Below are 27,049 nucleotides of genomic sequence, written 5' to 3' on the forward strand. Positions count from 1 at the left end.
GCTCAGGCACCTGCATCAACACAAGTCAGAATCCCCCTGGCACAGGGAGGTTTTCACAGCCAGACTTGCACATGCGACTGCCCCAGGCAGCCCCACGGGTGATGCACCCCCATTTACTCACTGGTTACACAGCAGTCCCTATGCTCAGTGCTGCACCCGCCTTTCACAAAACTAAGGAAATGTGCTTTCTGTACAGGAATTTTATTTAAACCAAGTTACTTGGATTTTACACTAATGCCTCGGTACATCCTTTAAAAGGAAAGGAAGGATTTGCTTTAAAAAGTATTCATACAGAAGACAACAGATCATAGAAATGAACACGGGAACATCAACACCCCTAGAACATGCAGAGCCCACGCTGCGCTGCGCTGCGTGGGGCAGGAGGAAGGAAATCTTTCTCTAAGCTTCACATTAGACTCAGTTACAGGAACAGACCCCGGCGCTGAGCAGAACCAGTGGCGCTTCCTGGGGATGGAGACCTGAGAACCCTCAGTTAGGTTTCAGCCTCATAGATTAATCCCATGTTAAGTGTACAAGCTGATAGGAGAACTCTCCTGGAGCTCTCCGGTCAGTGTGACAGGCCTCGAGGCAGCAGTTCCTCCTCATGGTCCCCCTGCCTGTGCCCAGCCTGTGTTGCAGGGCACCAGGAACCCACAGCACCAACCCAGGGCTCAAGCTTCATCACCAAATTGAGCTTCCCCTTCCCCACCTCAACAACTTCCTCCCACCACGAGAAGCCACTTTCCTGGGCCAGAAAGATGCAGCTTCCTTCACCACCCATCTGATGCTTCTGTGAGCTTTTGGTTCGATTCCTTCCCCTGTGAGACCCAAGCCTTCAGCCCTGCAGCCCTCGCCCAGGAAACAGCAGCTTTGGTCAGCTGGGACAGAAATGCAGTGCTCACAGCTGCCAACACCTGGCAGAGCAGCCCCTGCCCCCTGACAGCAGCACAGCAGCAGTGTACCTGGCCTGACATTTGGTTATTAGCCTTGGGTTTGGGTTTATTTTCTTGTCAGAGGAATATACGTTACTACGTCCTCCGAAAGAGCTTTTCTTCCCCATCCTCTAGAGAAAGTCACCATCCATCGACTCCAACCTCCTACCCTTCTCTGTCCTCACAGTGCTCACCTGCAGAGCAGAAGCACAAGCAGCAGATACCTGGCACCTCATCGATCAGATCAGCAGATTGGCCCCCAGTTTCACCTTAGTGAGGGACATTAGTACTCATTTTAGTCCACCCTCAAAAGAACAGGAGAAACATGTGAGAAAGCAGAGACATTACCGCAACCTTAACTATATGCAACTGCCTCCTTTACTGTATCGGTTTAGCACACACTAATGGGGGGGGGGAGATGAGGAAGAAGTGAGGATGAAGAGGCAGCCATTGCCATTTCAAAACGCTGAGGTGGTCCAACACCCTCTCCTACCACCTACACAAAGACCTCCAGGAAAAGGAAGGCTCCACACCGCGGCAGCACCCACATCCTGCAGTGCCCAAAGCTGTCCTCATTACTCCCACCATCACCCTCACAACCTCCACGTGCTAAAACACTCCACAACCACGTGAGGCCAGATGTGCAGGGAGCGGCACCTGGATCTCTGAGACTTGTAGGAAGTGGGAATTCACACACACCCTCACCTTGTCCCTGCCCCATCAGGTGAGCTCCAAACCACCCCCAGCCCCATCCTTGCAGCCGGACAGTTGCCAGCAGTCCTCTTCTCCACTCGCACGCTCACAGGTAAGTGCAAAGCTACATGGACATGGGGTGAGCATGCACATAACCCCCCGGAGCTGGACACAGCACCCACCCAGCTGGGGAGGCTGGAGTTGGGACAGGAAAAGAAACAAATAATAGTAATAATCCCTTCAAGTAATTGAAACCAGCCCATGCTTGAGGCTAACGCTGCACTGGAGCAGTGACGAGCTGGGCCTGTTTGGGGTGATAAGGCAAAAAAGTCTGAAGTCCTGGAGGGACGGAAGAATGAGGAGGCGTCAGTAGTGAAAGACTCAGAGTTATCCTGTAGGTTGCTTCTCCACACTCCTGTGATTCTCATCTCCAAGTGACCAGCACCAGCTGCTCCCAGTTACTTCTGCACACACCTTGGCCAGGCAAGGCCCCCACAGACAGCCGAGAGGATGATGTAGATGATGACCTGGAGAGAGAAAACAGGCACTTCAGACAAGAACTGCTCCTCCACAGCCACAGCCCAGTGCTGCTTCGGCCTGGCACCCAGCACTTGGAAAGCCCACGTCAGCAAACGCCACCATCATCGTGCTGGGTTTACAGCTGAGAGCGCGCCAGGCACAGAGCTGAGAACGCAGCAACGTGCTGGGGGCATGTTCCACAGCTGAACCTGACTTCAGAGCTAAAGGTTATTGTGCTCCATACTTACAAATGATACTATGATGATGACGATGGTAAGCTTGAGGTTCTTCATACACATGGCTCTAGCAAGGTTCCTGCTGGTAGTTTTGAAAGTGACTGACTGCAAGAGAAAGTAAAACAGCTCATTCATTCCTGAAGCTGCATCCCAAGAACCACACGCTTTTCCCAGCTACTGTCTCCCTAATAACCCAAAGCAATCACCTCCTCCAGAGATTCCCAGGGGGAAGGCTTCCGAAGTGCACAGTGCTTTACTAGGTAACATAATGCTCTGTGACTACATTAAGCTAGGGGGGAGAGGGGGTGTCAGTCTTTTCTCACTTAGAAACACCCCATGAACCTCCAGAGTTTTTTCCAGACTACTTTGGGGAACAACTTGGGTTTATTGGTGGTGGGGTTTTGTTTAAATCAGCTGCACCTTCCCTTTTGATACACCAGACCAACTTCACAGGCTTCCAGTCTGTATGGATCAAGCTGACTTGAGTCCGGGCTGCAAAAGACGGTTTCATTATGAGCTTCAGCTTCTCTATTGCTCCATACACAGGAGGGGCAGCTGCTCCTCAGGACTGGGGCAACTGAGTCACCCACAACTCCAGAGAAAACACAGGGTGCCCTCATTCCCTCATGGAGCAGCAGGGCTGGGATGCAGCTTGTCAAACAGCTATAAGGAGTGGGGGGATAAGACACAATTTGTCTGTGACCCAGGAAAGGATCTGTAGATCTAGATCATAGAACCCCAGCCTGGTTTGGGTTAAAGGCACCTTAAAGCTCATTCAGCTCCACTCTACTGTCACGGGCAGGAACACCTTCCACTGGAGCAGCTTGCTCCAAGCCCCTGTGTCCAACCTGGCCTTGAGCACTGCCAGGGATGGGGCAGCCACAGCTTCTCTGGGCACCCTGTGCCAGCGCCTCAGCACCCTCACAGGGAAGAGCTTCTGCCTAAGAGCTCATCTCAGTCTCCCCTCGGGCAGGTTAAAGCCATTCCCCTCAGCCTGTCCCTACAGGCCCCTGTCCAAAGCCCCTCTCCAAAGTGATGATGATGATTCAGTGTCTATTTAAAAGGAGCTCTAGATACTGATCATCACCCCCACTCCTCCCCGATGATGCACTAACACCATTCCCCATTTCTAAGTCCCTCCCCAGACTTACCGAATCCACAAGATTCTCTGTTTTATCGATGAGCAGCTCCAGTTTCTCTCCTCTTTGTGCCACAAGGTCTGGAGAAAGAAACAAACATCCAAAGCTGCAGGTAGAATCCCAGTGGAAAACGCTGCATCCCACACCTCAGCTCCATTGCCATCCTGGAGCTCTTGGCATCAAGCACTTCCCAGCCTTTTGGAGACTGCCAGGCAGGAGTACTTAAGGAGTAGTCTCACAGCACATAGGCTACGTTTAGGGACTGAGCTGACTCAATTTTGGTCAGTTCCAGACCTAACACGCCATTTTAAGTGGTGAGACTTGTTAAAACCCAAACCAGAGTCTGACACACACACACACACAGAGGATATGGAAGCTACCAAGGAACACCTTGAGCAGCTGCAGGAAAGCCTCATGACAAGCAGTCTAAATCCAGAGCACGCTTCACCCCACCACAGCCCGTGCAAGTTCATCTCAGCATGCTCCTCACACCCATCTGCCATCCTCAACCATGTGCAAGGCAAGTAACAGAGCAAACTCTGGGCTCCCCCGGCTCCTTCTTCATCCATTCACTCTGCCAAGAGGAGCCACCCCACATCAGCTGCACTCCGGTAACTCCCTGCGGGGATCCTGGGAATGCTGGGTGCTGAGGGAAGCGGGTACCTATGTTTCGAACCATGATTCCTTTGAGTTCATCGATCTGAGCTTGTGTCTCCGCCACCTGGTCAGTGCTCTTGCTCTCCGAGTGGTATTTCTGGAACGAAGGAGGAGTCAGTGAGCACAGGGACCCTCAGCACTGCAGTGCCGTGTTCCCGGGCACTGCAGGACAGCCCAGGCAGGGATGTGAGGGTTCAAGTTATCAGAGACATAATCAACAGTAATAGCACCGAGTGCAACAGCTCCTTTGAACCTTCCCCACAGTTTTGGTTCTTAGGCAAAGGGGCAGGACTGGCCTGCCACCAAGGCTGCCCACTGGTTGTACTGGAAGTGCAGCCTCCCTTTCCAGTGTTACCTGTGTGCTGAACTGGAGTTCTGACCTGCCTTGATCTCCTCCTCCAGCCTCAGCCTCACACCAAACTCCTGCAGTCACCGGAATCACCTGTAACAGTCCTTCTCTTGCACTACATGCAGTGCTGGATCAGTAGGCTCTGGGCTCAGAAAGCTTTAAAGCAATTTGAGGGAGAGCTTTCTGACATCACCTATATAGCTCCAATCTCCACGTATCACAGCCTGGTGGAAAAGAAGAACTCAGTCCCACCCCCATAGGAACTAGTCCGATTTATTATACACAGTGCCACACTGGCATTACCATTCAGGGCTTTCTATCTGCTGCGTAACCCAAAGCACAGTTTCTGCAGTGAACTATGTGCAAGTCTGTGCTCCACATGGCCTCTGGTAGTGACTGAGGGCACACCACAAACAGCTTCTCACAAGCACCAGTACAAACAGCAGGCAGCAGCAGTGCAAATCCTCACTTCACCTTCACCCACCTCAGTGCTCTGGCTTCACCCTCCACCTCAGCGTGCACCTATTGCTGCTGGAGAGGGTTATAAAACCCACCCAGTATCTACATTTACAGGCAGGAGTAATGCTCATGGCTCACCAGTAAAGGACCCCTCCTCCTGCAGTGCAGGATCACCAAACTGGGCACTTTCAGTAGATCAGCAGGGGAAAAGCCAAGTCCTTCATGGAGAACAGCACCAGCACTAACCAGCCACAGCAAACTGAGAACCTCCTGTACCACCAGCTGTAGTTGCCCCAGGTACTGATTGCATACAGCCTCTGAACCCCAATATTCCAAGGACATTCCATCTTTAACTCAAGGGAGGCCTCAAAACCAAACCCAAAAGCAAACTAAACCTCACCCCAAGCCAACGAAGCTCAGGTTATGGAGTTGTCTGCAGTCAATTAGGGAATCCTGAGAGTCAGAAGAAGATTCAAACCATTTTCCTTGTAGCCTGAGGTTCTGTGCACTATTAAGGCTATTGATCATGAGTCACAGGAGAGTCATTTATTCCTTCTATGTTTTCCACCTGCCTTCATTCATTTCATTTGAAATTCCATCTAGCAGCAGGTCTGTGCTTTCCTCAGGCCTGTTTCCCTTGCTGGTGCTGGAAGCTCACCTCTGCAGACCAGCACCAGGGAGGGTGGGAACTGCAGCATTCCCACATTAACAGCTCCAGTTTTTAGAGCAGCCCAGTCCCTTACCTGGAGCATCTGCTCCCCGCTTTTCCTCCTGCTCTCCCCCACAAAACCCCTCTGCAGCAGGGCAGGATCACACATCAAGTCAATACTGCATAAGACAAAGTACTCTAGGAAACACACTGCTTTGTGCCAGAGCTGTCCCACAGCCCTTCATATGCTCAGCACCTACCCAGACCCCACTGACATGGGCTTCATCTTCTCTGCTGGCTGGAATCATACCAGTGGAGTGACTTGCCTTGCAAAGCCCACAATGCCTAGTCCCAGGCTTGGAATCCAGCATCATCCTGAATGCACCATGGCCCAGCTGAAAAGGGCAAGTTGAGGATAAAGCAGATACTCCCCTCACTTTTGTAACACCCTCATACTTTGTATCTTGAGGCTGGAAGAGTGGAAGGAAAGCCTCAACTCAGGGAACGTGGGAGGTTTTACAAGCTGTTTATCCCACTCTTTAACCTTCTGCCTGTCCTGGGAATGGAAATCCTTGGAGCCCCTGTGCAAGCCAGCTGGAGAGTCTATCCTGGTTCTGTGCACAGCCCTTGGCTGTAACCCAAGCCCAGTTCTCTTTCCTCCTGAAAAGGACACAGTGCCAGAAGCAAACACCCTGTCAGACTGCGCAGGAAAGGTGGGAGAAGCGAGAGCAGTTCAGGATTACCAGGTACTCAAGTTCTGAACTTCGGTTTAACAGAAACTGTGTGTTCATCCTGCTCTCAGTGACAGCCTGCACTGGATGGTCACTGGAACTACGCTGGACATTTCAAATGCTACCATTAAGATCCAGTTTCTAGCACAGTGACCAGGTAATGCCCATTAAAGCCCATTTTTACACCAAAGCACCCCAGCAGCAGGGTAAGAGTGGAGATAACAGCCAGCTCCCCAGCTTTAAACTCAGGCTCAGTGCAACGCTTCAGCTCCAAGGGAGCAAACGCAAGGAGGATTTCTGGGGAGAAGTTTGGGAAACCCCATTTAGCAACAGCTCTCACCAGCTGCGCAGCCAAGACGCTGGAGAACTCGCTGTTCATTGCATAGGGAAGAGCTGTCTGTGCTCTTGAGCCATACGTGGTCTGAAACCTCTTCTTGATTTCATTTAGGAAGTTGAAGGCTCTGGATCGTTCAAAGTCCTGCAAGGAAGAAAGGAGACCACATCCAGAGCTGTGCCAAGGAACAACAAAGTACATGGGGCAGGTAGAGAAACTGTAAATTATCAGTCCATGCTGCACGTAACATGATGGGATCTGACTGGTTATCTTGGGATTCAGCAGCAGCCATATTCCAGTCTCAGCCTCCTGGGTGTGGGATGGCAGCAGACTTTACCGGGGAATCCATAGCTCTAATTCTGTGCCTGGTACCTTCTTCCAGTGAGGGAGAAGGTTTTGCTACAACACTTCCAATTGCACTGACAATTCAAGGCTCTATATCTAGACTCTTCAGCACTGGGGCTGCTAAGACACAAGCTAGGCAAAAGCAAGAACTTCACCTCAAAACTAACTACATACATGCATTTGAGTTCCAGGCTTACACTTGAAAGCTGTAATTGATGTAATTGATAAGCAGCAGCTCCAGTGGAAAAAAGGCACCTCAGATCAGCACCCACTATTGAATTTCCTTGACATATAAATACAAGAAAAGCCAGAACCTGCAAAGAGCCTGCCTGGGCAATAGCTGTAACCAAAACACTTACATCATCTGTGATGCAGAGGTATATAATCCTGTCTTGGCAGATGTAGTGAAACAGGTAACTGCAAAGAAGAAGAAAAAAAGGGTCATTAGGAGCTGCCACAGGACTAACCTGCCAGAAGACATTCTGCAGGGCCCTCGAGGGCTGGAGAAGGAGGGCAGCAAATTCCAGTGACTCTACAAGAACTCAGACGGATGCCAACATATCCCAGCCCTCTTTGTTCAGGTAAATGTTTCCACCCCTATAAGCTACAGGGAATTAGAGACCACCTATGTGTTAAAGGATCACTGGGCTCAGGTACTGCACAGCACTCCCCACTTAGCAATAGTGCTGTGGGTCATTTAGTTGCCAAACAGCTTCAGGTCCACGTCCTTCCAGCTACTTCCTTGTGAAAACAAAACCTTGACAGGACACCCAGGGGTAAGATTTGTGTCTAATCCTAACCAGTGTGCACAGAAGCATCCTTTCACCAGCTCACATGTGACAAGAGCTGCAGTTAACTGGGGTGACCAGGAAGAGAACCCCTTAGTGAGCCTCTATTGCACAGTGACCTGCTTCTGCAACCTCGTTTGTGTGACCACCAGGCTGTGCCATTTGGTTTTCAGCACAAAGGCTAATGGACAAAGCAACCCCAGCACAAAGTGACTTAGAACAGTAATCAGGCTAAGCAGGCTTGAATCCATCATCCAGGTTAACCATTCATGTAAAGATGTGGTGCTGAGCAAACACCGACATTAGTTAAAGGCAACCCTCAGTATCCTGAAAAACAGTGCAAACCAGCTCAAAGCATTATTTCCTATCACAATGAAGCCAAGCTACTATTTTAGGCTCATACCAATCTCTAGCACAATTCAAGTTTTCACCTATAAAACACACTGTAGTGCTCCTGAAACTCAGCTTTGTAGTTGGCTGAAGAGCACTCAAGGAAAAGATGATACAAAAGAAAAGAACTACTATAAAATGACAACAGAAAAGATTCAGCATCTGAAGTATGTTACACTACAGGGCAGGCAGCTTCCTCAGAAAACTCTGCCCAGGGACTTTTTGGGCTCCCAAACCAGGGAAGGATGTGGGGAAACTACCCTGATTCTTATCTCTTGAATGCTCAGGCGGCCAGAACAGCTTTAACACAGCAGCTCAGGCAGTTCTGTGAACGCAGCCACACTGCCAGCTCCACAAACAGAGCTGAAGTGGGGCCCAGTGTGTCTAAATCTGCTTTCTCCACAGTCTGTTCTTTAGTTTGCACACCAGCACATTGACTTACCTACTACACATGTGCAGTGAGTCAGCACAGGCTCAGGTGATGCAGCACCTAAGCCCTCCATCCTATCAGCACTGACCCACTGCTGTTCAGAGCTCTGTGCAAGCCTGGGAAGAACCCTTCCATCCCACAGACTGGATCTGTGGTAGGTCAGGATGAGCTGTGGAATCTGTCAGCATGACTTACCTTAAAGCAACCAGGAGCCACAAGTGATCCAGCTGAGAAGGGTGATGCTCTTACCTAAAGCCATTACCTAGCCTCAGCAAAGCCAGCAAAAGATTCCCCAAGCCAAACACCAGACTCCAACAGCTTAATTTCCACAGCTGAGCACCCTCCAAATCCCTCTGGAGTTGCACAGAAGTAGGTAACCTGGGTTTGTACCAACTGTCTTGGTACTTACTACTTAAGCTAAATTCAAATCCTGGTCATGCTGCAAAGTTCTGGAGAAAAACAAGCAGCTGTTGAGCTGACAGCACATTCCATGGGCATACAAACACATCCAAACCTGGCTACACTCCATGTATTCCAGTCCCTGCGCACATTCACCAGCCTCTCCCTGTAGCCAGCAGAGCAGCATTACTCACTTCCCATGTGAATAGGTCAGTTTGTTGTTTTCAGAAGGGATTTTCGCCAGGATCTGCTCCGTCACCTCCAGGAAGTTCCCTCCACACCAGGCATGTTTGGCAAGGATGGTTGTGCCCCTCGCCACAACAGCAAACAGGATAGCCATGGCTTCACCTGGAACAAAACACCGCAAGGATCAGACTCGTGTGCTCTGCCAGAGGAAGCAGCATCATCTTAGCAGGACCCACTGAGCCCTCAATAGGAGGGAGGCAGAAGCTTGTTCAGTACTTTGACGGGATGCCATTATCAGAAAGCTTCTCTCATTTCCTTTTAGGCTCTGTTCAGAAGACCACCAAAGCTACAACAACCTCTAGAAGATTCTTCTCACTGCAGCTCCCTGGCGCCCTACAGTCAGTGGCCCCATAATGAATTCTACCCACCTCGGTTCCACTTAGGTTTCCAGTGATTATTAATACATTTCTTTGCTCTTTAACCGACCCTGGTGTTTTTTCTTGCTTGTTGAGAAAAACAAGGTTTTTGCCTGCAGCCAGCGAGCTCCAGTTCACAAAGGAAGTCACAATCTCGCAGCTATACCAACAGCAGCTCATTATACCTACCAGCCCCCATCCCTAACGCATGACTGCTCGGGGTGAGGCCTTGGCTTTGATTGCTATCAAGTAGAAAAACTGCCACTGTGTGCAGCCACCCCACACACATCCCCTTTTCATGGTCTGGAGACACTCACTGGGTGCCTGCTGTCCCAAGACTGCTATAAAAGCACCCAACCCTATCTCAAAGCAAGACAGCACCTCTGCAAGCTGATCATCCTCGGGAGCACACCAGCTCTAATGCCAACATCCCTGCACACGTGTCAAACCAGGCAGGTTACAGTATGCAAGTGTTTGAGGGCCAGCCCTCTGTGAAGTCTCCAGAGCTGGAAGAACATGTTTGCTGTCATATAACGGGACACAATCAGCTGAAGTATCAACCCGTTAATCTACCGTCAGAGCCAAGATTTAACATGTGAAACCACGTGCCAGACCACAGCTGTGACATCCGCTCAGCTGATCCAGTACCTCCATAAGCCTCTTTTCTGCTTAGGAAAGACTTAGGAAGACTTTTGACTCTGCAAAATCCCCAGAATCTTATTTTTCACTTTGCACTTGTCCACCCTCATGTTGCCTGTCTTGGTTTGTGCCTAGAAACCTCTGTTGTGGCTGGAAAGCTCACACATCTATGTCAATACAACCACACACAACCGAGGTGTTCAGAGCCAGCACTGCTGAAGGAAGCAGAAGGCAAAGGGTGAGTTTGACAAGAGGCCACAGCAAGCAAAGCAGGAAGCAGAACAGCAAGAGGACTTGAAGGACACTGCTCTGGAGCAGAGCACCCAGCCAAGTGCGCTCTAGAAAGCCTGAGAGGGGCCACAGTGCCAGCAAAGGGGACAGGAGAACATGCCAGATGAAGCCTCACACCATGCACATGTGAGTTCCCAAACAGGCCAATTCTCCTTTGCTCCTCCTGGCCAGTAACACAACCAAAGGACATCAGCAAGTGAAGGTGGTGGAAGCCCCAGAGCACTCAGAAGCAGTCCACCCAAACAAATCTACCGCTTTCACTTCCTCCTGGGCTAAAGCTGCATCTCCTCCGACCAGACACGTGCCCCTTCCCTCTGCCAAGGGCACAGGGAAGCCCCTTGTGCTGCTCTGTACCACTTGCTGCTTCTTCACCCTGTCTCAGAGCAAGATCTGTTGTCAGAACAAAGGCACCTTGTTGCATTGCTGCTCTGAGATAGCAGCTTCCCTTGTCCTCACTCACCATGTCCAAGTGTTCCACATCACTTGCTTCCCTCCTACCACTCCCACCTGGTGCCAATCTCATCTGGACAAGGCTCTGGGACTTGAACAACAGGATTTACACCCAGACTGCACAACATCTGCTAGGAAAAAGGAAGGTGAAGAGTGCCCAAACTAACAGACCCCCTGCCTGTGCCCCTCCCATTCTGAAGCAAGCAAGCTCCAGCTCGCCTAAAACTGTGGCTACAAAGATGTGACAAACAGCCAGGTTTGGGTTTGTTTTGTCCCACAGTCACAGGTACCCGCAGGCTCACAACTGCCCTCTGACATTGAGCCTGTCAGCATTATGGAAAATACCCCCACAAATTCATTAACATCTAAGAGGAAAAGATCTTTAAACACAAGGAGAGGTGGTCCTTATTAGGGTCAATGAAGCAACATCAATGTCCACCTGAAGGTGACAGTGGAAGTCACAGCACACGGAAAAGCAAGGGTAACAGTTTTTTGTTCTCACACACTTTCTAAGGAAACTCCTCAGCACAAACAGAGGAGGAAGAGCATAAAGCAGAGAAGGAAGCTGTGATTACTCACTATCTGTAACACAAAAATGAAAAGAAAGCTCAAGAGCAGGTCCCAGCAGAAGGAAGAGGGTCTTCACACCGTGTCCTCTGAGGCACGTTCCCACATGCTATCATGGAGGAAAAGAGTTCATGTTACAAGGTTATGGAGGGAAAGAATCACTATTAAATCTCACCCAAGCAGCCACACACTGGAGCATAACAGTTCATCAAGATCCTTCTGCTCTTCCACTCTTCCAGGCATCCCACTGAGCCTGGCCCACCTTGGTCTGGCTGAGTGCTGCCATTTGTAACGCCACAGAAGTTCAGGGCTTTCTCATCCCCAGCAAGAAATACTGTGAAGAGGAGGTCATAGCTTCAAGCAGCAAGCAGGTGGCCCACCAAGTCAGGCCCATGGTCCAGCCCCAGCCAAGGTTACAACTCTCACAGTACTTGAGCTTTGCGGCTGCTCTTGCTCCCCACTCTGCTCTTCTACAATTCGGAGTTGCACAAAGGCTACGTCCGAGTTTAGAGTTTCAAAACATCCTTCCAGGGTGTCCCACTATTCCTTGCAACACTTCAGCCACCAAGAACCTCATGTGACAAGGAGAGAGCCACGTCATTTGGAAAGCTTCTGAGAAGCCCGACCACAACCTTCTCCCTCCAGCACCACCGAAGCATTCTGCCAGATCACATCTCACAGCATCTGAACTGCCCCACTACAGAGAAGTCCATCTTCCTTCCAGAAAGCTGTATCAGAATTGCTCTCAGGCTGATCACCTGCATCCACACGCAAGCTTGCGCACACTCACCAGAAGACTTCAGCAGCCAACAAATAAGTTTGGCGTCTTTCTAAGCCAGCTTTAAAATACTGCATCAACCACTCACTGATGGCATTAGAGCAGGAAAAGTACACAGATTCCAGTGATATTTTGCTGCCTCTGACCTTACAAAAAACCTATCAGCTCTTCAAAGCATAGTGCTACAGACATGGAAGTCTGAGGGTCTCTAAGCAAGACTCTAGTACTCCAAGACTCACCTACCTCTAGTTAAACATGAGTAAACTACTAATCACAAGTTCCACCTCCACAGACCTGAAGAGGCCAAAAGCTTTATTCAGCCTCCTGCTCACAGCATTGTTAATGTGGGAGCATTTGGACCTGGCATTGAGCAGAAGTGGAGATTCCTTGGAGTTAAAACGTAAAGGAATAAGCAGTTCCCTAGAGCCTTCCCACTGGAGCCATTACCTCCACCTGAAGAAGCTGTAACAGAAGAGAAGCCAAAGCAAAACCCAGACCCAACAAGTTCACAAAGCTGAAACAAACCCAGGCCTTGGATTACATCAGTTAAAAGCTCATCACACCAGAGACCAGGGCAGCACAGAGCTGATCCCTATCTTGTACAAAGTAATGATTAACAGCCATGCAACTGCTCCTTGTTTCTCCTGGTTAAAGAGACAGCAGCTCACTCCTGACACGGCTACAGGGAGAGCATAGACTGTCCAGGCAAAAAAGTAATACCTGTGGGGAAATATATAGATATGTAGATATACAGATATAGATATATATAGAAAACCCATTTCAACTGCCCAGCCCTTCAAAAGTGACTCTCTACAAGCTCAGCCTCCCTGTGTTGCACACCTGAGCTCTAATTTAGGCAGAAGATGCAAACCACAGAAACTGCACTTTATTCTCTTCTCTACTCACTCTACACTGGATCTCTTCAGGTGCTGCCAACCCTCATTTCCTAACAAAACAAAGAACTTGTGAGCATTACCACAGCACACTGATCTGCAGCAATACTGACTAAACCAGGAGGAATTGATCATACAGCCATGTTCCTTGAGATCCACCACGATAAAGTTGTCTGTGATGTTTCGGCCAGTCCAGAAATGGAACCAGACCTATGTCAGTGCATGGTACAACACCAGGGCACAGCCAGGGACACACAAACACAACTAAACCTTGAGCAAAATCCTCCCCTACCACACACGCTGCAGGAGATCAGCAGTCTGCAAAGCACCAAGTGACCAACCTCAGAACAAGGCCCACAATCAAAGAGACACCTTAATCCCAGAGTAGCAGAACTCCAGGTTCAAACTGAGCTTTACAAAGTGGTTCAGACAACTCCCAAAAGCCTCTTTTCTTTTAACACTGGATATTCTCAAGCCTCATATTAGGGAGGAGAGAGTGAGTAGCACCACAAGGTGACACTGCCACTGTAGGATCCCACAGTCCTGCTACAGCAAGGACATCAACTCACCAGACCCACAGCCCTCAGCTTAACTTCTGAGACAGAAACCACATCCTTGGCAATGACACCTGCCCCCAGCTTTGAGCAGGGTGGATTAAATGAAGTAAAACAGCTTAAGAAGGAGCATGTTTCTCTCTGTAAGCAGCATCTCATGCAGTCCTGTGAAACTCATGTAACACACACCTATTAACTGTTAGAGAACATCTCTGCTCAGAAGTTACAAGACTCAGGAACTAAATCCATTAAAATCACCCCCTTTGTATAACCTTTGATCACAGCTGGTTTCTATCTAAACTTACAATACTGAATGGCTGGAAGTAGCCAAGACCAAACCATCCTAAAAGAAAAACTCACTTGGAGACACCAGACACCCAATAAACACCACAGATCCAATAAACTCCAGAAGCAGTGCCAGGAGCATCTGGCAGCTCAGGGAGATGAGGCACAAAGGTGGGTCAAGCACTGCATTTGTATAGTGATTTACTCACGGCAAGTCATGCTCTGCTGTCTGCACAGTCTCCCATGGTACTGGAGAGAAGGGTACCAAAAAACCTGCACAGCAGCTAAAACACAGGTTCAGTCTTCAACATGACACTTAAAGCTTCACTAGGGATGGCTGATGATTTCCAAGTGAGACACAAACCAACTTGTTTGTTGCTGTGACCTTACTGAAGATCTCCCATAACCTATCTGATGGGTAAGAGAGCTGGGACAAGAAGGGAGCTCAGAAACCTGCACCCACCCTTTATCAGCAGCCCTGCCCCTCTTGTTCTCCACCAGGAGATTCACAGCCTCAGAGCCAGCTAGTAACAGAGGAGGTCACTGCTTCCATTTCCAGAAAGCCTCCTTACAGAAAGCAAAAGGCATCCCACTCCAACCGGCTCCAAACATGAAACAAGCGTGTTGCAACCCTGCAAATTGCAAACAGCCCCACTGCAATAAGATCATTTCTAGTGACTCCAGCAGCAAGTTGCCTCAGCTTCCCTTTAACCTTCCCCTGGCATTGCAGTAAGTTATTATTTCCTTAAAGGACATTCCAACACTGAGCCCTATAGTTTATTTGCTCATTTTAAGTCTGAGAAGCATGACATTCATTGAATCCCAGACTGGTTTAGGCTGAAGGGACCTCAAAGCTCATCCAGTTCCAACCCCTGCCATAGGCAGGGACACCTTCCACTAGAGCAGCTTGCTCCAAGCCCCTGTGTCCAACCTGGCCTTGAGCACTGCCAGGGATGGGGCAGCCACAGCTTCTCTGGGCACCCTGTGCCAGCGCCTCAGCAGCCTCACAGGGAAGAGCTTCTGCCTAAGAGCTCATCTCAGTCTCCCCTCTGGCAGGTTCAAGCCATTCCCCTTGGCCTGTCCCTACAGGCCCTTGTCCCAAGCCCCTCTCCAGGTTTCCTGTAGCCCCTTTAGGCACTGGAGCTGCTCTAAGGTCTCCCCTTCAGGAGCCTTCTCTTCTCCAGGCTGACCCAGCCCAGCTCTCTCAGCCTGGCTCCAGAGCAGAGCTCCTCCAGCCCCTCCATTCACGTACCAAGTTAAAGTTTAGCACCCTCCCTGCCCGCAGAGCTCAGCGCAGATGCCCCACTTCACCCCTTCGGGAACAGATCGCAGGATCAACCCGGCTTCTGTTCCAGGCCCCTGCCCCGTTCCGGAGGACAGTGAACCGTGTTTTAGAGAGGTGCAGGGAAACAGAAGCCGCTGCACAAGCGACTCTCCCGGGAGGCAGCGGGTGCGCCCCCGGCACGCTGACACCCCCGGGGGTAACCGCAGGCGGCTATCGCGGTCCGGCCCTTCAACCCCCCGGGGGCCCGGGGCTCCGAGCTCCGCCACAGGGCGCACCGGGGCCAACCGCAGCGAGGGCAGCGCCAACGGCCTGTACCCCAAACACACGCTCTCTTCCCCGCACGCCAGCGGCCGCTCCCCGAGCTCCTCAAACCCCGCAGATACAGAACGAGGCCTCCGAGCCCGGGAGCACCCAGCCACCCCCCGACCGCCACGGCTCCCGGCCTCCTGGGCCCAGCCCCTCAGTCAGCGCCGGCCCCGCCGCGGCCTGCCACCCCCGGGGGAGGCAGGGGCAGAGCCGCACGCTGTGAGGGCACCGGGCGGCTCCGCCGCAGGCCCCGGCTCCCCCCCGCAGGCCCCGGCTCCCCCCCGCAGGCCCCGGCCCCGCTCACCGGCCGCCGCGGCAGGAGGGGCCGTTCCCTGGGCACCACCGCCCGCCGCGCTCGGGAGCAGCCCCCCCTACTCCGTGCCTACACCGTGTCACCGTGACGTTGCTTCCGGTGGGGCAGCGCCGCGCTGGCTGGTGGGAGTTGTAGTCCGGAAGCCATGGCGGAGGAGGACGAGAGGAAGGCGGCTCTGGAGACGGTGAGCGAGGCCGGGAGGGAGTGTGGTGACCGGCCAGCGGGACGGGACGGGACGGGACGGGACGGGACGGGGCGGGACGGGGCTCGGCTCTGCTCTGCTCAGCCGGTGGGCGCTGCTTTCCCCCGGCAGCGGTAGCCGGAGCCTCCGTGGGCCGGGCCCCTCAGCACTGGCCCGCTAAGGAGGAGTGTGCTGGCGCCTGGGTAAATCGCGATAGTGAGGGTAGATCCAAGGGAAGGGGGACCTTAAAGCTCATCCAGTTCCAACCCCTGCCACGGGCAGGGACCCCTTCCACTGGAGCAGCTTGCTCCAAGCCCCTGTGTCCAACCTGGCCTTGAGCACTGCCAGGGATGGGGCAGCCACAGCTTCTCTGGGCACCCTGTGCCAGCGCCGCAGCACCCTCACAGGGAAGAGCTTCTGCCTAAGAGCTCAGCTCAGCCTCCCCTCGGGCAGTCCCGCTCAGCACTGTGTAACCTCAGGCGCTGGGTGGCTTTGCCAGCAGCGGCTTCGTCTCCTCCCTTTCAGCCGGTTCCTTCAGGCCGCCGGGTCCCGCTCCAGCGGCAGAGGGCACTAGATGGCACTGCCCTGCAGGAAAAGTGCTGCGGGCTCCCCGCTGGCTCTTCCCTGGGTCACAGCGACCGGGAGAGCTGGCGCAGGAGCCTCGGGCGCTCCCTGCCCCGTCTGTCTGCGGGAGCGGGGGAGAGCGGAGCTCCGGGGCGGGCGGACAGGAGGGAAGTGGTCTCCCACACTAGGGGCTGGTTGTTGGCCTTGTGGGGCTCATCACACGTGGGCTCAGCAGCCCGAGGCTCGCCAATAGCTTCCACAGGCTTCTCCTAAGTGTGTGAATCTGGGCTAATAGCTGGTTCTGCGGTGGACAAGCTTCCCCTGCTGACAGGCAGCACGCTTCCCTGGGCAGTTTTTGACTGCCCCTCTCGTTGCTGTCTAACCCTGGGCTGGTGGCAGGACCTGGGATCACACCAACCTGAACAGTCACTCCCAGCTTCTTTCCACCATAGGTCCTGAAGCTGCAGCTTTCTTTGGGCTCCTCTTTTCTCCTGTGAGGAGCAAGGGTGCACAGGCACTTTGATAACCAGGGAGAGCTTTCTCTGAGGTCCATAATTTTGCCACCTTCCCTCCTCTGTGAAGTTGCACTTGGTGACACTCCAGCGCTTGAGACACGAGCAGCAGCAGTGGCCCAGCCAGAGCTACAAGTCCTCCCGGTGCCTGTGGTGAAGCTGAGCACAACCGCTGATTTTCCACCCTTGGTCTGGTGTTCAGAGAACCTTACAGCATCTCTTCTCTCCCCACTCATGGCAGGTCCAGGCAGATGGGACAGATGGAAACTGCGTCACGTTTGTGTTGCACGATGAGGACCACACGCTTGGCAATGCCCTGCGATACATGGTCATGAAGAAGTAAGTGGAGAACCCACAGCAGCTGGTACCACTGGAGGTTCTTCTGTCTCCTACTGTTCCCTTCTCCTTACTGACTTGTATTTCAGTTGCTTTTAGAACAAGGCAAAACTACCTCTGTGCATGCCTGTTGGAGTATTTATATCAGACCTGGTACTAAAGGCTGCTTACCTACTCCCTCTCTTCACAGAATTAACTTTCTCCTTGGGCTGTTAAACCCTGAGAGCACTAATAGGCCTTGATGGGTCTAAGCAGCCTCACCTGGGGCCTTCATGCACACACCCTACCCGCAGGTTCAGGAGCCCCATTTAAGCTCAGCTCAGGGCATTTAGTCCTTCCTGAGCTATGTTGTATGGATATGGGTCTTCAGCTCAGCCTGTACTGGGCTGTTGGATGCTGACCCATGGACTGACTTCCTGACCTGATATCAGCCTCTCCCCACTGTTGTACATTGTACACCTGCTTGGTGGTCATAGGTTTTGTCTGACCCTCATTACCCTCACCTGACCTGCACGTTGTCTTCCTGGCCTGGCCTTGGACCTATTTCACCCCCAAAAACCTGCCTGGTGACCTGGACCCTTGGCTGGCCCTGGCTACCACCTTTGCACCCGCCTTACTCCCTTGCTTGGGTGCTGTGGGACAGGGCTGGCCAGTGAGTCCTCTGCCCTATTGGCTGGCTTACAGTTCATGCTACCAGCTCCCCATCTCTTTGGGAGCAGCCAACCCTCACTGCTCTGATGGTTAGTTACAGAGGAAATGCAATGCCTGACATGTGGCAGACTTCTGTATGTCTTATGTGGCTCTGGGTAAAGTGATGTGCAACTCTGTGGAAGTACAGGTGGTCGCACAGTAACTATGTTACCTTCTTGGGCAAGTGTTGTCAGAAAAGAGGGTAGGAACAGCCAGTATTAAGCAAATTAATCATCTTTAATGCTTCCTTCAAGATGCAGGAAATTAATTATCCTGCTGCCCCAATTAAAATATACAAATGGCTTCACTCTGATTTTATCGAGCTGGGAGGCACTGGGGATTTGTGAAGACTCACTAGTAAGCCTCAGAAGTATTCCAGCAGGAAGTTCAATGCATCATCTCAAACGACAGTTGCATTGCAGATGTCATGTGAATTCCTCTGATAGAGCACCATGACAAGAAAAAGAGCAGCCTTCTTGTGAGGGGCTGTGCTTTCTGCTGTGTGCACAGATGTTCTACCAACCACTTCGGCTTGTGAAGGCAGATGTTGTGCAGTTTGCAAACATCTTGTGTTGCCCGAGACCCCTCTGCCTTTTTTGCCCAGCAGAACTGCAACAGGTTTGTGTGGAGGGAGGTTTCCAAGCACCCAGGATCCCCTGTTTGAACAGAGTGCCAGCCAGGTCTTTCCCCTATGAACTCCAGCTGCAGGTCAGAGGTAGATGGAGGTGTGTGAATAAGGTTACACGGGTAATGTCCTTTCGGCATATCCCTCCCATAAAACCCTCAGTCATGTTAGAAACATCCTGAGCCCCAGCACGTCTGGGGTGGCCCAAGCCTCTGACTTCCCTGAGATTCGCTGTGGATAGGCCTGGGTTTCACTGCTGTCTTCTCTTGCTCCTCCTGCAGCCCTGATGTGGAATTCTGTGGCTACTGTATCACACACCCCTCTGAAAGCAAGATCAACTTCCGGATCCAGACCAGAGGTATGCGATGTGCGTTGCTTTCATGTTCAGGGCCCTTCTTTTGTGGAATCCCCTCTGTGCATGTCAGGTTTCCACCATCAGTCATTTCCATAAAGAAAACCACTCTTCTCCCTCTTCTCTGCAAGCTGCCTGCAATTGCTGTGCCTGGTCAGATTGGCTGGCAGCAGGCACTGTACTGTAGTGCTGGGGTAAGGTAGATCTGCTACATCCTGTCAGTGGTGATGGGTGCTTCATCTACGCCTAAATCAGCAAAGGTTTTGGAAAGCCACCCCGAAGTGTGCTGACATACATAGCTGCAATGAGATAATTTGCTTCTGCTTCTCCTTCTTGGCTGTCTGGCAGCTTTGGTCGTCAGGCTGTGAACCAAAGCTCTCTTGAAAAGCCACATCAGTCTGTGCTGTATTTTGGTGTGCCTCCCAAAGGGGTCTGTGTTCCCTGTTAATAGGCAACACTGACAACTCTGAGCCTCTGGCCATCACTCGCTCATCCCAGCACACCAACCGCTTCAGCTCAGTCCACTGCCCTCCATTTAGGCTCCCCAGCTTTGTGTGCTGCCACAGGAGGACAGAGTTATTCCATTCCTTATGGGGCTGTTCCCCTGAGTATCCAGTTTGTGCTTGCTGACTGTTTAATTTCCTAAAAATGAGTAGTGCTGGGGTTGTTCTTGCCAAGGGAACCCCTTCCCTGTGGGGCTGCCTGCAGGGTTCGGCTCTGCTCTTCCTGCACCATAGCCTGGGCCTGAGCTCAGCTCTCAGGGTGCTGATGGTGGGCTGGTAAGAGGGAAGTGTGTGGCATGGGGCTGGTGTAAGAGCCTGTTCCCATCATGGGGAAACAACCACACTGCCCAGAGCAGTGAGGGAGAGGGCTACAAACCCCTTTGGAAGCCACTGACCCATCTTCTTTCCCAAAGGGGCCCTTCCTGCTGTTGAGCCGTTCCGGAAGGGGCTGAATGACCTGATGGGTGTTTGCCAACATGTGCTCAACACCTTTGAGGTGAGACTATTCATGAAGAGTTCAGTGGGCGTTTCTGCCTCTCGGTCTCAGAGGCGAGAGGAAGGGGCTGACAGCTGTATTGTAGGCATAAAGAACCTATAGTTACCTCAGACCTTCTCTGCCTGACCTGCGGCATGGCCTGGGTGTCTTTTCCTTGGAGTGAATTTAAAGCTCAGTCACTTCTGAAGGTACCTGGAGCTCTGTCAGAGCTGCTCAGGGTCCTCTGCGCTGGACAGAGGAGTCACAGCACAGAGCAGAGTGATGGCATGGGATGTATGAGTCGCTCAGGTATATGCTGTTAACGTTTGTCCTTTGCTCTCGTTTGCAGAGGAGCATGAAGGAGTACAGGGCCCAGCAGGAAGAAGAGATGCAGTAGCGTTTGGGGATGGCAGTCTCCATGGACGTGTGTAACATCTGTGTGTTGAATTCCCTGTGCTAAGTATTTTTGTTTGGTTGTGCTTTTTATGACTGTTTCAATGCAAACCTGTATTTTCTCTAATAATAAAATTTATGGAGTTTGATGTAGCAGAGGTGACACTGTGTTCAGCTCAGCAGGGTATGGAAAATTATAGAAGGCAGTTCTTCCACTCTTCTGTCTTACTTCTTTCCCTCTCCAAGTGTTGTTGCTGTTTCCTGGCCAGGATTTTCAAATCACACAGTTTCCAGGTAGGCTTGTGCACAGAATTAGTCTGCCCCAAGTCCACAGGGAGCAGAGAGGTTCAGCACTGTGCAAAATCCAGCTTTTAGAGAGGCAGCACCCTTTCCCAGTTTAAATCTTTCTGTTGCAGGCACCACTGCAGTTGACTTCAACAGCTACAACTGGCCTTCCTTTTTAAACAGATCATTATTCACTTGCCACGCAGAGCTCTCCTATGTGCTGGGCTGCACCCCCAGAGCGTGAGCAGCAGGTCGAGGGAGGGGATTCTACCCCTCTGCTGCACTCTGTGGAGACCACCCCTGCAGTCCTGAGCCAGCTCTGGGGCAACAGCGTCAGAGGGACGTGGAGCTGTTGGAGCAGGTCGGGAGGAGGCCACGGAGATGCTGTGAGGGCTCTGGAGACAGGCTGAGAGAGCCTGAGAAACCTGGAGAGAGGCTTTTCACAAGGAATGGAGGGACAGGACAAGGGGGAATGGCTTTAACCTGACAGAGGGGAGATTGCTGCTTAATGAGAAACACCCAGGAGGAAGAGTCTCCTTTCAAACACCACCATGTTTCATTAACATACAGAGGAGTAAAAGGGAGGATGTGGAATGTCAGGTCTTCTCTAGAAAATCACCCATTCAAATAGGAATTGATAGGCTTGGTCTCGCTGGCAGGCTGGCAATGGTTTGTGTTCACAGCCCTTTAGCTCCTGCTTGGGCTGGTTTCCTTGTGCTGAAAGTTGCTCCATCACTTGGAGCTTTTTAAAAAGGTTTTGAAACCCAGCTGGTCTTTGACCTGCTGGTCACTTCCTCTGACATCCAGGGAATGCTGTGGGCCAGTTACATGTTTGTTGGCCTGAGCCGAGCTGCAAGGACCACTCTTTCTGAGTGGGGAAGCAAGGGAAGGATGTGCATGCCTGTAACTGTACAGTGCTTCCTGTGAAGGGCAATAGGAGCCGGGCAGCAGGGAGCTGGCTTTGCACTTCCATTTCCGTGAGCAGCTAAAATCTCTTTTTCTGATAGTTGTTACTTTCTCTTTGAGCTGAAACCTGCTGGTCCTGCTCGTGGTTGTAGCTTAAGGGAGACCTAGGGATGGGAAAGTGCCATTGGATGTCAGTGCAACAGAAGAGCTTTAAAGAGGTCCTGTTTCCTGGTGATATCTTAGCTCTCTTCTCTCATACTTGGTCAAACTTTATGATGTTGGTTTTAATAGATGATGTCTGGAAGGAAAACACAGGGGAAGCTCTACCAGAGGAGAAGGAAGTCACTGTCAGATACATGTAGCAAGTGATGGCGATGTCCAGATCTGGGATGAATTCCTGCCTGTCTGTTTGTGGCAGTATTAATGAAGTGCAGATCTGAGACTGGTTTTGAACAATTTAAGGGTAAAATGTTGATCTGAGCGTAGCTGCTAATGCAGGAGTGACTGAATCTGCCCTTGGAGCATAAGAAGAGACATTACCCACTTGGGCCCAGGAGGTACTTTTAGTAAGGTAAAAGGATTCCCCCGTGCCTGTAACTGGTGCCTGTGAATGGCACATTGCCGTTGTCTAAAGCATCACAAAATCAGCTCCAGTGTGAAGCCTGTTTTGATACTAAAGAGCAAGAGCATGAGTGATGAAGTACTGCATGCTGTGTGAGCAGTTCAGGCAGGAATGTGATGTGGTGGACATGCTAGGTCTGCAGCAAACAGGGGATTGCCACCTGGAGAGCAGGAGGAGGCTTTTCTCTAAGGAGAGTGACAGCTTTGAGCATCACAGGTAGCATCGGTGGTGCTATGCTCAGGTATTGTGAATTTAACACAGGGCTGCACAGGATCATGAAATGGTCTTGAAGGGCTGCCTTGGTTCTTCTCCAAATGCCCAGCAAGGTACTTCGCTGCCACTGTTAGTAGGGATCAGAAATACCATGGAAGCAGTACTGGGACTGGGAAGGAATCATTGCTGGTTATTCCTAAAATGCAGGGTGGTCCACACTTAGTGGAATAGTTAAAAGAAAAAAGCATTTAAGAACAAAGACTTTTAATGTGTTTTGCAGGACATTAGAATCTTCTAAACAGCTCATTTTCTTGTGTTGAGCACAGCAGGAATTACTCATAGACAGTACTTTATTCAATACAGATCACCCAAGCTCTCTGTTCTGACAATATTTTCTCTATTTGACTCTCTATTTAAAACTATTTGTTCCAGTCTGAGAACACACCCTCCATGTGCAGCCACCTCGCAGGCAGCTCCCAGCTCAGATGCAGGAGTCAGAACATGACCTTCCTGGTGAATAAACCTGGCTCATAGGGGGGGTGCGTCCATTCCCAGTGAGATGGCCATTACCAAGGGACTGCCTTCTCTGCTGCTGTTCTCTAGTTATTATTTGTTCTCAGCAAGCTTTGCCGTGAGTTCATGTTTTCTTGGATATTTCTACCAGACCATTCTTCCAGGAAGTGTTGGTGGAAAGTGAGGTCGGAAGAAAATCAAGCTGTTTTATTTTCAGAAAGGGAGACTACAAAGGGTTGTCTGCCCTCCATGGCATCTCTTCCAAGCCTCACATCTGGGGTGGGAACATTAGTAGAGTGGAAAGGCACTTTGGCCTAGCGTAAATTGGGTTTCTGCAGCATATTCCAGATGCATACCCAGCCCAGATTAGCATAATTTAAGTGGCAAGGATTCCATCCACTCACCTTGGGAAATGCTGCCACTGTTTTACAGATGCAGCTGGTAGATCATTTTTCTAACTGGGCTTCAGTCTTAAATGTCCTTTTGCACAGTTTCACACCATTGGTTTCAGATACAAGCAAAAATTAAAAAGGAACAACATGAAATGAAGCCAAGGGAAATGGATGAACTTACATTTGCAGGGCGGAGCAAGAGAACAGGACAGGATGTCCTTGAGAGGACAAATAATTGACTATTAATAATGCATCTCATGGTGCAGACACCAAAGAAGTTTTATAACTCTCTGAAGCCAGTGTGCGTATGCCTTATAGTGCAGACCTGCAAAGTGTGCATAGGGACCAAGGTACAAGATTACAGGGCGTGTGTCTTGATCTTGCACCAAGCAGCCCCAAGTCCTGCCACTGCGCAGTCAGAAGGTCTTCTCCAGCACTGGGCATCCACATGGGAATCTTCTGGACCTGCTGCCTTGCTGGATGCACACATCAAGTGGGCAACTTTCAGGAGCAGGGCTCAAACTCTGGAAAAGTACATTAATCTGACTCTAAGTCAAACTTTGTTTCATTGTATGAAAGTTAATCAGCATAGAGGGAATTGGACTGGTCCCTTCATTGAAATGTGTTACTATTCTGAACCCTGGGTAGAAAATCTGAGTCCAGCAACCTCTGACAGTAGCTGTGATCACCCCACGTATATTTGTCAAACAAAAGAGAGTTTTAAACTGATTTAATCTTGCCTGCTTCTTTTAATAATCAAGTTCAGATGAGAGTCATGCTGTGGATGGAAGAAACAGTTCAGATCAGCAGACGCCAGTATCTGTCAGGAGAGAGAAGTAAGAAGATGGATAAACGGGAGAGATTTGACCAGGGTGATGAAAGATGACAAAACAGTGAATGCAAAGACTCAGCAAAGACAAATTAAACAAAGCAGGGATTTCTCAGTGAGTGTAGCAGCAGCAAAACAAATCTAAACATGCTGGGACAGACACTGGGCCATTCCTGAACCCCAAACCACTGCCAGTGGTTTTCCTTTGACAGCTTCAGCTGCCAAGGGGGAAGAATTGGGCTGCAATTGCAGATGAGGAGATCCAGATGTCCTCACAGCTCCAGATGTTCAGCACAGATGGCTAAGAGTTCCGTATCTTTTAGGTAACACATTGGAGTCCTAATGGCAGCAACATGTATAACATATGAGGTCACCAGGACTAATATTATTACAACAAATTCCGCTGGAATTAATTACATTTGAGCCATAACGATAACAAAGTGTTGGTTAGCGAATTATCTCTCAAGCCTCCCATCTCTCTGGCACTTGCTCATAGGCCGGTTTCTTGGGATGGGGCATGGACTGTTTTCTTTCAAAGGAAAGCAAGCTTTCTTTCAAAAGAAGCAGACTCATTTCGTCTGATTGAGTTTTGTTCTCTGGTTTGTCAGGCCTGGGCAGTATAAGCCATTCCAAAGCTGCAGCGTGATGTATTTCTTCCAAGGTTTTGTGTTGGTTTTTTTCCTCCTTTCTATGCAAAATGCTGTCAGGATCCTGGGAAAGTTCCCCCACCAGCTTTCTGGCTTGGAGATAAATGTAATCTCTTTATAAAAACACACATAGTTTACACCAGCCTGGTGCTGGATGTAGCGTCAGCCAGAAATCACACCCCCTCACTGACATACCAAGTCTGAAACACAATGGAAGAAACATCTTGGTGAACATGCATCTTAATTTTTGTTCTTCAATGGCTGAAGTGAAATAATTCAGTATTTCCCTTCAGAGTGACGGAAGTGAAAGTCCTCACACCAAAAAACAAAAGCTTGTGAGAGCTCCAGGTAAAGATTTTCCTGAATTAATAGACCTCATAAATCAACATACATCACTAAGCAGAAACTCTTAGGACCATGAGGGGGAAAAACCATGCGGGCAGAGCTGCTGTTGTGCATGTATGTGAGATCTGGTAACGGCGTTGACTTCCAGCATGCCCATCATTCCTGATGCTTGATGGCCGGCAGGCTTGTACCAAAGCAACAAGAGAAATAAAAGGGAACAGAAGGAGAACTTCGACCAGACTCCTGGAAATCAGAACAGTTGTCAGCTGAATGGTAGAACCGTACATCACAACGGAGGCTGGAGTCACGTTAGTGGCAGTGGGATATCCACAGGCTATTTTTCTCAATCTGGTCATTCCAGAATAACTGCTGTGCTTCAGTTTCCAATACAAAAGCTGTCTCTGTTGCTCACATGTAGTAAGCAGGAAACCAGCAGGAAAGAGTGAAGATTCCACAAAAATTCCGCTTTTTCCTGTATTACTGGCTGTGCTGATGCTTTCTCTGCTCAGATCTTGTTTGACTCCTGGGCACCCATCCAGATTCACCCTCTGGCAGGAGACAAAAAGTGCCGTTCATAGACTGAAAATTGGAGCTTCAGTCTTGAGACCATTTGGCTGGCAGATGTTTCTGCTCGTCTGGCTCCATCATCATTTTTTTCCTCCTGCTCATTCCTACCCTAGGAAGTGCGTGGCACTGGTGCGAGATGGGAGGGGGGAAACCCACAGAAAACGAAAACAGTTTAAAAAGCCTTAGGGCATGAATTCTTAATGGAACACTGCAGGTCCGGTTGTGCCTGGAGGGCTGTGTGTACTTCTGGGTCTGGGTGGGAGTCTGCCTGCAATGAACACTTCATGCGAATCAAAGGGCAGATGTTACACGATGTCTCTCACCTCCCATTTCACCAAAGGGGGAGCGTCAGCAGCACAACAGCTCGCAGAAATGTCGTCTTACAGGGCAGAGTCCCAGTCCTGCAGTGAGCAGGGGCACCTCTGTCTGTGCTGAGTTTGTCGCCCGTGTCAAGGCCTTTGACTTAAGACCAGCAATCTTAATGAGGGATGTGTTAGAGCAGGAGGTCAGTAAGGTGTTGGGTAAAGCTCAGGAGGAACTCTGCTTCCTTAATTCTTTCAAAGGATCAGATCTCATTTTTGCCCCCTTCGGTGAGTCCCCAGTGGATTAAACTAGCCAATAAAAAGGGAGCACAAAGCCCAGTGTGGTTTGTCTTTTGAAACCACCTTCATACACTCCCTCACAAAACCGTCTTACGCCCTGACAGCTCTTTGGCCGCTTTTGTATACCCAGTGATGGATGTTGTCACCCATCTGGCTGTGTCCTCTACCCCCACTAGTCAGCCTTCCCCATTTACAAGGCGAGAAAGAGTGGCTTAGGATACAGAGTCACCTTCACCAAGAAGGGGTGCTAAAAGCTTGGAAGATAAGCAGGTTCTCTGAGCCCTTGATGTTGAGTAAATTCAGGAGCAGGTTAGGTAAGTGCAATTGCTCATCACAGCAAACAGTGGAAACTATTTCATTGTTTAGAATAAAAGATAATACATGAAGAGCTATATTACAGCTCTGCCTTCTGTGAGAGATGTACTGGTTTACTTTTCTGTGTATGACTGGCTTCTCTGTGTGAGACATGAGGCTAGAGTCCTGA

At 50.5% G+C, this 27,049-nt stretch overlaps 2 protein-coding genes across 6 annotated transcripts; one reads left to right on the forward strand and one right to left on the reverse strand.

Annotated features, from left to right (window-relative positions):
• Positions 1-185: 185 nt before the first annotated feature.
• On the reverse strand, positions 186-16,112 carry VAMP7 (vesicle associated membrane protein 7). 5 transcript variants are annotated; one of them, XM_065690040.1, is made up of 9 exons: positions 16,005-16,112; positions 9,245-9,398; positions 7,403-7,460; positions 6,705-6,842; positions 4,532-4,618; positions 4,183-4,273; positions 3,532-3,599; positions 2,393-2,485; positions 186-2,152 (listed from the first exon to the last, which is right to left on the reverse strand). In XM_065690040.1, the coding sequence occupies exons 2-9, from the start codon at positions 9,388-9,390 to the stop codon at positions 2,084-2,086; spliced, it is 750 nt and encodes a 249-aa protein (XP_065546112.1). In that variant the 5' UTR covers positions 9,391-9,398; positions 16,005-16,112; the 3' UTR covers positions 186-2,083. The 5 variants fall into 5 exon arrangements, with proteins under 5 accessions (XP_065546112.1, XP_065546111.1, XP_065546114.1 ...); XM_065690039.1 differs by lacking the exon at positions 16,005-16,112 and adding an exon at positions 11,775-12,079; XM_065690042.1 differs by lacking the exon at positions 16,005-16,112 and adding an exon at positions 11,612-11,698.
• On the forward strand, positions 16,092-20,797 carry LOC136019640 (DNA-directed RNA polymerases I and III subunit RPAC2-like). The gene is made up of 5 exons (XM_065690043.1): positions 16,092-16,197; positions 17,512-17,609; positions 19,203-19,279; positions 20,190-20,272; positions 20,601-20,797. Exons 1-5 carry the CDS (start codon positions 16,159-16,161, stop codon positions 20,646-20,648), a joined length of 345 nt encoding a protein of 114 aa, XP_065546115.1. The 5' UTR covers positions 16,092-16,158; the 3' UTR covers positions 20,649-20,797.
• The last annotated feature ends 6,252 nt before the right edge of the window (positions 20,798-27,049 follow it).

The sequence above is a fragment of the Lathamus discolor genome, chromosome 9, assembly GCF_037157495.1.
Source record: "Lathamus discolor isolate bLatDis1 chromosome 9, bLatDis1.hap1, whole genome shotgun sequence".
NCBI lineage: Eukaryota > Metazoa > Chordata > Aves > Psittaciformes > Psittacidae > Lathamus > Lathamus discolor.